General features: G+C 35.5%; 1 protein-coding gene across 1 annotated transcript; it reads left to right on the forward strand.

Moving 5' to 3' along the window:
* The first annotated feature begins 2,664 nt into the window (after positions 1–2,664).
* LOC112502427 (probable ADP-ribosylation factor GTPase-activating protein AGD14) lies at positions 2,665–9,021 on the forward strand. Its single transcript, XM_025106329.1, has 11 exons — positions 2,665–2,763; positions 3,919–3,980; positions 4,137–4,224; positions 4,306–4,367; positions 4,448–4,544; positions 4,927–5,280; positions 5,627–6,184; positions 7,508–7,561; positions 8,235–8,288; positions 8,619–8,804; positions 8,884–9,021. Exons 1-11 carry the CDS (start codon positions 2,665–2,667, stop codon positions 9,019–9,021), a joined length of 1,752 nt encoding a protein of 583 aa, XP_024962097.1.
* Positions 9,022–11,807: the final 2,786 nt, after the last annotated feature.

Consider the following 11,807-nt stretch of genomic DNA (forward strand, 5'->3'; position numbering starts at 1 on the left):
CACCCCCACCCCCAAAACCAATTAAATCAAATGCTTACAACTAAAATTCAAAATCACAACATGGAGTAGGAGATGAAAAACATACTGATCCATACCACAAAGCATGATATACAGTCCCATATAAACCTGTAAAAATATATAGTTCTAGTCTTAATTTATCAAATGTCTTAAATTAAAATTACCTTCAAATTCAATTTAATAAATATCTACTTTTGTTTCTAATACCTTGGTGTAGATGTTGCTCTCTAATGTTCAAGTCCTCCAACAAGATTTCATAATACCGACTGTCAGTCTCTCCTTCCTCTCTACTTGAGCTATGATTATCATGTAACGAAGAAAACCACTACCCTGAATCCTCTATCTCAAGTAATTCTCCATTTTCCATATTTTCCTTAATCTGTAATTCATTAAACAAGACTTATATCTCAAACTTTATATTAAAAAGATGAACTAAATCTAAATTGAAAATCTACAACTTACTTGATATTTAAGTGCGTTTTCAAGTTCTCTCACGATTTCAATCAACTTTTTGGAGATTGTTGTAACCGATATTCACCTGGTGCAGTCTTCAATTAGATCTAAAGCCAATGATGGAAAATATCAAAACATCATAAACTATGTGTTGCTTCAAGAAATAAAAGAAAGTATCAAAACCTCATAAGTTATTAGAACATCCTTCAATGGAACAACCACCAATGTTTTTTTTTTTTTGTAAATTTGTAGTTAAATCCAGCAAGCAAGCTCTAAAAAAGAAGCCAAAAATCCAGAATAAACAAAAGAGCTACTTGATTATCGATGACAATGTCTGCAATCCGTTTCTTGACATCTCGAAAGACTCATAAAAATCACAAATCGGAACCAAATCTAGTAACCAAAAACCCATATGAAGTTGGAGCAATTTCAAAATTGAGTTTTTTTACCTTGAGCAGCTTCAATGGGAGGTAGGTTTCTTTTGGTTACTACAACCGATGTTGAAGGGTTTGGGAGGAAATAAAACCTCCTACAACCCATGAATCGTGTTTGATACGGAGATTGATCCGCTTCATCTCATCTAGGTGTATATCTCATCCTAACGTGCATCCGAGGGTGGAGATCATTAAACCCAATCCTATGTTTGGTTTGTAGGATTGGTAGGATTTAAAATGGGGATTCATTTACAATCCTGTGATCGACGGATTTTTGAATCCTTTGGAAGCACATGGTTTTTAAAAAATCCATTCCCGTGGGATTTGTCTTGCCCTAGCTCACGTCTCCATCACATCCTCCATTTCTCCTTCATTTTCATCGCTCACCGTCTCCTCCAGCCTCCTCCATCGCCGTCTCCTAACTCGATTGTTTCCTAATAATTGYTGTACCTCACAAGTCACATTAATTGGTTGACCAACGGTATCTCGACCCTTAACTACGAGAGCGTTATAAATATTAGGCATTTTGCCTGGCGGAAAAGCTACATCTAGTACCGGACCAATGATTTGGGCTCCATCGCCGTCTCCGTCGATTGAGTACACTGTGGTCGTCTCCGGTCCGTAGCTTTCTTCCACGGTGGTCGTCTCCGTCGCTTTCTCCCACCATGGTCGTCTCCATCTCCGTCGCTTTTTCCCACGGTGGTCGTCTCCATCGCCGAACCTTTTTCCATTCTCATCAATTTCTGCTTATCGAAGATTTCTACTTACTTCGATTTCTGGTACGACTTCACAATATGATTTCTGTTCCGATTTGTACTTTGATTTCTGCATATTGTTTCCGATTTCTGCATATTGTACTTCGATTTCTGCATATTCTGTTCCGATTTGTACTTGCAATTTTTGCATCAATAGAACTTCATGTCATAGCTACACAAATAATTACTTAATAACAACCTCAACAAATTAGAATTCTACAAATAAATATGCATTTTGGATGAAAAAGTTTGATTGTTAATAGGTAGTTTTGAGAAAATGAAAGAGATTTTGTGACTAAAATAATTACAAATGAAAAAAAAAATCTCAATTCAAATCTTACAAATCAAACATGATTTATAAAGAAATATATTTCAAATCTAATTCAAATCCTGCAAACCAAACACATGAATGGATTTTAAATCCAATCCAATCTAAATTCCTCCTGCAAATCCAAATTCCTCAAAAACATTCTTGCAAACCAAACACACCTAAGGGATGCTAGGAGAAGGAGGGACCCAAGAGTAAAATGTGCAAACCACAAACCCTAAATTCATACTTATTTTAATTTTGGGACCTGACCCAAAAAAAAGTAAACTAAAGGGACCAAACATATATTTACAGAAGGTAGTAGGTACATTAACATATATTTCCAACCGTCGAAACCGCCAAAATTCACTCTCATCATCTGTTGCCATTCAGAAATTTTGTTCGTTATGCTCCCACAGTGTTCTCAAAATCCCTAATTTTTGGAGTAAAGCCCTTTTGAATTCTCCTTCGCATTTCATCATACATCGGTAAACAATATCGTCTCTCCCTGAATTTTTATTATGACATCTTCGATGGATGTTTTCATGGATTTTATCATTGTGGAATGTATGTGTAGTGTATCTTATTCTTAGTTTTCGTGTGTTTATCGGTTTATATGTGTGTATATTTATACACTTTCTTATGTGGATTTTGTTATGCAACATAAGAGGGTAGAGCGATAAAATTTTGTGGGGAAATGCCGTCCTGCATGAAGGAAGATGAAAGAATCGAGAACATCATTCGAGGTCTATTGAAGCTCTCACAGAATAGAAGATGCATTAATTGCAACTCTTTGGTATGTGGCTTCTTTTCTCCTATTTCCAAAATTTACGCCTTCATGTCTTAATAGGATAGGAAGAATCGGATGGTTTAGATTTTGGTCAATCCAAATATATTTCATCCATTTTCTTTCATGTTTGGATTAATGTTTTTTTTTTGAAGGATGTTTGGATTAATGTTATTGGAAATAGAAATGAGAACTTTTAAAATGTTTGATGTGTTCATGTTTCACAAACAAGTATATTATATCTGATGACAATGCAGCAAATGAGTGGCCAATTTGGACAATGATTTGATACCTTTTCATCATTTGTAATGGGGTAAATAACTCTTGCTCTACTGGAATAAACCTTTTTTTTAGGCATTTTGCTAACTTTTGAATGGAACTTACGCAAGACCTAGTAAACCGGATTTATTTTAAATGGAATAAACAATTTTCTGGTAACTGTTATTGTAAGCTTGATGATAGGATGTGACATAGCTTCTAAGTGGTTTTATCACCCAATTCCGTTTGTCCATCAGCTGCATTTGATATTGTCAATATTTCTTCAGCATGTCTCTTTAGATACAACAATGAACCAGTTTTGAGAAAGACAGAAATTACCATGAACGTTCTCTAGCCCCTTCTGTTTCCAGTAAAATAATCTTTGATCATCAACTGAAATTGTTGCTTATCTTCAGAGTTCTAGATGGAACTTTTTGCCATCGCAAATTCAGTAAATGTTATGTTAAATGCTACATCAATGCGCTACAGAATTTCATATGCATCTTAAAGGTTTATATTTGGTGGCAAAAGTCAAGTTGTGAGTTTCATGATGGGTGTGCTGTGAGCCTGTGAGGCATAGCCTATGTCACCTTCATCTTAGCATTACTTTAATTGGAGGAATTCATCCTTAGAATGCTTCCTTAAGATTGCTAACTATATGTAATTAGAAATGCATTGGTTTAACCAATGCATGAGAGGTAAGGAAAATTTTCTCTAGCATTTTGTATTGTCAATATTCCTTTCAGTTTTCTCATCAAATGTAATATGGTAAATCTTGCAAAAAGAAAAATAAAATTAATTAGTTTCATCATATTAAAAGTTTTTCATCATATATTTTGAGGTAAGTAGATGTAGATCCACATATATAACATTTAAATTAATAAGTCGATTTATTTCATCAAGCAGGGACCTCAATATGTCTGCACAACTTTCTGGACATTTGTATGCACCAACTGCAGTGGAGTGCAGTAAGTCCTTAAATTAGTTCTGTTACATTTTTTTCATTTCATTCATGTATGATTCCACATGATACTAAAGAGAGAGCACAGAAAGTTATCCGTAAGAAGCAAGGAAAATTGTAGCATATGTTGTGTTTAACTATTGCACTTGTGAGATGATTTCAGCAGGGAGTTCAGTCATCGAGTAAAGTCGGTGTCAATGGCAAAATTTAGTGCTGAGGAAGTCAGATCTTTAGAAGATGGAGGAAACAAGGTTGGGATATACACTGCTTCTTTTCTCCTTTATCATCATCTATCAGTTTTATTGCTAAAGCATATATAATAATATTGACAGCGAGCAAGAGAGATATATTTCAAAACATGGGACCCGCAGATTAATTCGTCACCAGATGGCAGGTGGTGCATACTTCGAATTTGTTCATTTCTGTTGGTATTTAAAGAAATTGGACCTAATGTCTGTTGTCTTTGCATTTCAGTAATCTTATGAAACTTCGGAATTTTATTAAGCATGTCTACATAGAGAGGAGATTTACCGGTGAAAAGAGTTCAGATAAACTTGCTTTCCTTAAAATGGTAAGCCTTTCATTTATTATGTGCAATTATTCCACTTATTTCCTTCACCAAAGATTCATGTGTATCAAACTTGTAGTTGTAGAGAAGGAAAGTAGAGGACTTTGTATTGATCGAGTCAATGAAACTAAATACACTGGAGAATCAAATATATACGAACTACCAAAGCTGCCAAAGCTAAAAGAACTGCTAACTAACAACAGATTAACTACCTGTAATCCCATTATCAAAAGACTAATTTACCCTTAGTCCAATAATATGTTTCTTTAACATATAACTTCAAAGGAGTTTCATCTTGCAATCTGGAGCAACTGTTATTGACAAGAGTGTATTATACTATAACATCACAAGAAGGCCTAAATTTGTTTCTTTTGGTATGTTACAGGAATTAAAGGATGGCTTCTTTGAGAAGTCTTCCTATGGTAGATGCAGTACTGGTCGTAGGGATGAGTACTATAAGAAGCATTCTTCCATTAGATCGTACTCGAGAGGAGGCCATGAACCAAGAAGTGTAATGAATTCTGTAGAGGGAAAAAGTCCTTGGTACCAAGAAAATGGGACCCCTTGTGCTCGTCGAACTCGTTCATGTGCTCGCTTTGATATCATAGATGACAGATTCCGTGATAATGATTATGGGAAAGTGACAATGCATGAAAGGCACCGGTTTACTGGCTCACTGCAGAGGGGAGTGAGTTTATCACCAGATATTCTCACAAGTACTGAGACTACTCCCTGGGAGGTACAATATGTCAAAGAGATTTGTGGTGATAGAATTCCAAGTCTGAAGCTAGGAGAAGCTATCAAAGAAAAAGAAAAGGTTCATGATCATACTCATGCTGAGATAAGACTTTTGCTCAAGTATTGGACCTAAATTTTCTGTACTTATTATGTCTCAAGATAACTGCAACTTTGTTTATCCATGATTGCTACAACTTGTATCATCCTGTCACCCAACACAAGTATTTGATTTTTGGGTTGCTTCTGATTCATGATTGAAAATAGATAAAGGATTTCATTGTTTTCTATCACAATCCATCCTACTTAAAAAGGGAAAACCTTTTAAATATTCGTCTTACTTAATGCAGAAGGTAGCAGAGACCAGTAGTCCAGCATCTACCAATGGGAAACAGGAGGTACAGAAAATAGAAAGATCAAATAGCATGATTGATACAAAAGTCAAAGCTGATGCTGCACCTGAAAGCTCCAATGCGTCAGTGTCATCAAACAGATACGAAGTAGTCCAGTCAAGTAATAGAGGGAATTCGTTGTTTTTCTCCTCAACACAGCAAAGGTCTCCAGAAAAGGCTTCCAAACCTCCAAGTGTGAATTTTGTCGAAGTATTATTGCTTGAATTGGCAAGTCCGGTGGTTGTGCCTGTAGGCAGCACATCTGAAGTACCAAGCAGTGTTGATGCTTTATCGACCACACCTGCAACATTATCAAATGGTGTTAATACTAGTGCAACTGCATCTAACATGGGATTACTAGCATTGCCTAGTAGTGGCGGAGATTCATTGGATGAGGTTGCTAATGGTAAACATTTACTTGAGACAAAGCAGCATCAGCCTTCTGCATCTTCGACTGTAGACAGTAGCTCAACTGACAGACAGAGTTCTCTTCCTATTGAAACTTCCTCTAATAAGGCAAGGATCATTCCGACTTCTTGTTACAGATCCCACTCATCAATTTTTTTTGTTGAATTTAAGTTTTAAAAAGGGATGACCTATAATGCAAGTATTATAACTATAACAGAACTCAATCAACTAGTGGAATTCACATTGCAGTAAAATACCTAAACTTAAGTAGTGAATTAGTGGTTTAAATGGTGAAAAGTTTAGGATCTGAGTGGAATTAACCTGCATTAACTCCACCAGACATGAAATGAGCTATGATTGTAAAAAGTTTCATACTTGTTAGAAAATAGATTAATACCACCTCTTAATACAGGTTTAATGTCGGTTATTAACTTCATTATTTTATGTTTGGCCCTTTGGCCACTATTGTACTTGTACGCATTGCCTTTTCAGGAATGCTATAGTACAACTTTGGCCCTAACTTCTTCGGGTTTTAGGTTAAGACATGGACATACATGCGAGGGTGTTATCAAGAAGCACTTAGTATCAACAGTTAAATAAAGGTTTCTCTTTTCATTCATGTATCTTTATTTGAAGTTAGGGTTGTTCACCCACCACTTTCTGCAACTGATAATGCTTGTTGTTGCATCCATATGATACTGTTTTATAAACCCAATCGCTACCGCTCAAAGAGTCACTGCAATAACCACAAGGGTGGTGCCTAATTGGTTTGAGCTTGGCTCCAAAGGTCAAAAGTGCCAGGAGGTTCAAGGTTCAAATCCAAGGAGGAACAAAAATCCCCTTGTGGCCATGGAGGTTCAAATACGGTTACTTCGGGCCACGTGCAAAGCAGGTAATCGCCCTGGGATTAGTCGGCTCGCATAGCGGGTTGGATATCCAGGTTAATAAAAAAAAAGTCACTGCAACCTGGTTGGATTCTTAATAGTAGTCTTATGGGCTGGAGTTACAACCAAACTTTTCTAAGAAGAGAATACCTAAGTTAGRAGGAGTTCCTTTAAGAAATCTTTCAGGTTTGATGGAGTAATATTAAAACGTATTCCATTCAATGGTGGGCCTACAACTTAAACAAACACTAATTGGTTTCAACATTTAAGGGAAATGGGTTAAATAACCAACTCAATAGATTATGCGTATACAACCAAAGGTCAACATATCAATAATAAAGATCCTAATGTATATTCGTTTACAAAGAGTAATGCGTGAGTGAGAACTCCTACCCAACCTCAAAATTAGCACTTCTAATAAGTCATTGTTATCCTGAAACAAAAAGATGCATGTAATTATCGCAATAGGCTTCCAAATACAGCAACCTATTTTCCAAGCAGCATTTAGTTTATAGAAGTTAACCTTGGTTTCTTTCTGTATTTACAGAACTTGTGTCCATCAGCTGCACAAAATTTGCAACCTCAAGTTCTATCTTATCAGGCAAGCAAATTTTTATGCATCTTCTATCTTATGAGTTTTTATTTTAGAACTCACATCAACTGTCAGAAAATTAGACTAGGAAAAATGGCATATGCTTCATGGTTGGATAAATTAGAATGCAATTCAATGTACATGAATAAGAGAAGAAAAAACAGGTGATGCAGGTTTTGGTTGAATTCAGGAACTTTTAAGATCCCTAAAAGCGAACCATGAAATATGTCCAAATGCGATATACTGGCTAGCCACAAACTTATGAGTATTTGCATTATTTATTACATTCAGTTCATGAATCGACGTGCATGAATGTTCCTTGTCAAAGTGAATGAGTTAGTAAGAACGAGAGGCAGAAGATATTGAATAGATTGGAAATGCTTTCTTTTATATTCAATCAAGACATACAACACCAAAATGTACAGAAAATGTGCACCACCAAACAATTCTACAACAGAAAATGTACCACACCAAAACACCGGTGAAACAAACCATGTACAACAAGGAACAGCCGAACAGCATAGAGTATTACAAGTATTACTAGCAGAGGTACTACTACTAAGGATTGCACTTGATCATGGAAACCATAAAGAACTTCACTTCTTTTTTCTTTTAACATGATGACTTCTCAAACAACAAACAATTTGAATTAACTTATAATTTGTTTTGCTCATGGGTACAGCTATCATGGCCTTCACCTGCATTAACTTCTCAAGCACAAACTTCACCTAATCAGGCAAGGAATTTTCTTCTTCGTTTGCTTCTTTTATTGTACAAAACTTATTAATGATATCAATGAACCAATTTTTTCTAGTCATGTGATTCAAGCAACTGATAGGATTATACTTTCTGAATAGATTATGATTCTATAACCTCTCAAGAGCACATGTAACATTAAGGACTGCATCACAAAATAGTAAATTAGGTTGAGTTGGACAAACAACTATAAATGACCTCTAAGAACATGCAGAAAATTAATCAACTGTCCTATCCTTTTCTGTGCCCTTCGCCCAATTTATACGAACAAACTGAAGAAGTTAACATATATTGCTAACTGTGCGTTCAGCATTCATGGCCTTCACCAGAATCAAATTATCAATCTGCCTCAAATTCTCAACCAGCACCAAATTCTGAAGCATCAATTTCTTCGAATTCTTCGTCAGGACAATTCTCTCATGTTGCTGATAAGCTTCCTTTGGATAATAATCTGGCAGATGCATCAATACCTGCCGCAAGAAAGGAACTACCAGCGGTAATAGCTAGCAATTTGGTTAGAATCAGCATGTCCCCTGCAAAGTTTTCTTCTTGATGTTAACTTATTTCCATTTCAGGACATTTTCACGTCGCCGTATTCATTATACCCTGCATCAGTTCCTTACGGGCAGTTTCATCCAGCTCAACAAATGTGGATGGGCATGGGAATGCATTACCATCCCAGTCCTGTGGTATCTCAACCTTCTTATTACTGAGTGCATGCATCATTATTGGATTAAGAATGTTCTAATGTGAGACCGAAAATATATTTACAGCCGCCGTCTGTTCTTGCCGGTGGATCTCAATCAATGACCCCTTTTGACATTGATGATGATGCTCCCCAAGCACAAAACCCGATGGTATTAATTGCATCCTTTCATAAATTTCATATGCATGAATGGAAAACCCTGAAAGTTCATTCTAGTAGACAAGAAATTGAATTGTTGGATGGTACCAGATTCCTCGTTGCAAGGATTTAAAATTTAGAATTTCATGGAACAGATCGTTTATTTGAAATTTGAATGTTGAGCTATATGTTTTGTTGTGATTTAGTTTCCCTACATGGTACCAATGCAAGGAGCACTTCCACCCTTATCGGCTCAGATGGGGTTATATTCTCAGCCATCACCTTTGCCTCATCAACAGTTAGCTTCATATGGTTTGGCTATTTCTCCTGGTAAATGACATTATAAACGTTGTGAATAAATATATTTAAAGTCAAACTAAACTGACCAAGTAATCCTACTGGAAAGTAGGATCCGGATGAGATTTTTGCAGACGTGACCTCTATTAAAAGTGTGATTATGTGTGTGTGTGTAATTCAATTCCAACATGTTGAAATTGTTTTACATTACTGCAGGAACAGACATGGGACGACAACCTCTGAATAGCATGCAAATTTCCAGGTAATGGGTTTCATTGGATTCCCTCTAGAAGTTTTTGGTTCACATATTTGCCTAAGTGACTTTCAAATGAAACCTTCAAAATCCCACTCAAGTGCTTGAAGATTGATGATTTGAACCCCATATAACAGTAAACACAAGAATTGTGTTCAATTGAATATCATATGTTTGTCAGATTAACGTTAAAGGATAATCATCGGATAACAAATTTCACATTACACATATAATTTAGGATATTTTATATGATATAGTGGTGTACACATCAGATAGAAAAATTAGGATGGTAATATTAAATTTTGATGTCAATATATTGACGTGTTTTAACATAACCTTACCTAAACATTAGGAGACAATAAGCAAACAAATTTTGATTTTTATGGTTTATGTAAACAAGAAATTAAACAAATAAAAATGGAGACCGATAGCAATAAATGAAGGAAACTAAACTAATTAATTAACTACACAAGGTATCACTAATCTAGACTATTTAAATGTAGGAAGAACTACTTTATATTGATTTCAGATCTGTTAAGATAAAGTTCCTCATAAGCCGGTTAGTAATGTATAACCCTACTTTTCGTAAATAAAATTCATGACCCAACATTCAAATATACAACGATCACATGATTGGCTTTTCGGCATTACCCAAACAATCTCCTACTTGAGCTAAAGTTAATAGTCCATGTATATATGATATACAAAACAATCTATAGTGTCCCTCAAGCTTCTACTGTGTTAGGGGCTTTGGTAGTGGATCAATAAAGTTGTTGTCAGTGCGTAGTCTTGTACATTGTAACATCTCGTCTTGATAATTTTCTTGATGAGGTGATATCCTCTAAGGATATTTTTGGTTGTTGAGATCTAGATTCAATTCTTTTACCTACAATATAGCTCCATTATTGTCGCACAACAACTCCATAGGACTCTCATAGTTAGAAACAACTCGAAGTTGAGAAACGAACTCTTTGAACCAGACGGATTCCCTATCTGCATTAGATGTTATGATGTGCTCGGTTTCCGTTGTAGAATCAAACATCATCTCCTACTTGAAAATATCCTGGCTTATAGTGCCACCATTTAGGCAAAACACGAAACCTAATTGCGATCAAATGCCATCCTTGTTGATTTAAAACCTTGCATTAGTGTAAGAATGAATGTCGGTAAAGGTCCGCTCGATTTTGATTTGCAACGGTTTTTTCATGTTTTCAAAGAGTTGAACAATGCAAATATCTATGCTTCTTCTTAAATACTTTAGCATTATCTTGACGACAATCAAGTGACTTTCACCTAGATTAAATTGTGTGTCCACAATCACTGATCAATTCTTCATATTAAGCTCTATCCATGGCAGATTCAAGATAAACATTCAAGAACACTTTATGAATATTGAGAGAGAAAGTCAATCCTCTCAATTCAGTCAAACCTCTTATTACGAATCTGAATATTACAATTAGCTCACTTACTCTAATTACAAAGATTACCACCCTATTTATATGGTCAACATATTAATACAAAGTCAAAGTCAAACTAGTCTAAGAAAGTCAAACACGCTGACTTTTACAATTATAGACTAAAATTAATCTTTCAAGACGAATACAATTAATACTGATTTCTCAGTCCTAACATTCTCCCCCTTTGTATTTAGACTTGAAAGAAAATTCTGCACGTTGAGTCCTGTTTGAACTTTGAAACAAAATGCACAAAATGTCATCTTCAAATGAAATCTTCAGCTTGTAATCTTCAAACGATCAACTGTTGAGAAAGATCTTCTAGCATTCTCCCCCTCGAATGTAGAATCACGGTGATCTTCTCTTTTGACAATGTAAATCAAAAACGATCTTCAGAAACACTTTACAAGATGTGATCTTCAAAGAATTTTCAAAATCAAACTTCAGTAAACTATTGTGAAGAAGATCTTCACATTCAACATCTCTCAGTCAATTTAACACACAAATAATCATTCTTTAAACATCTTCAGTCGCACTTCTTCTTTTGAGTCTTTTGCCACTTCTGAAAGTTACTCCCCCTTGATATTTGCATCAAATCTCCTTTAACAATGTTCGGAAATGAATATTTCATTCATATTACATATACTCCCC

Source organism: Cynara cardunculus, unplaced genomic scaffold, assembly GCF_001531365.2.
Source record: "Cynara cardunculus var. scolymus isolate 2C unplaced genomic scaffold, CcrdV1 Un_Scaffold_1396, whole genome shotgun sequence".
Classification (NCBI taxonomy): Eukaryota; Viridiplantae; Streptophyta; class Magnoliopsida; order Asterales; family Asteraceae; genus Cynara; species Cynara cardunculus.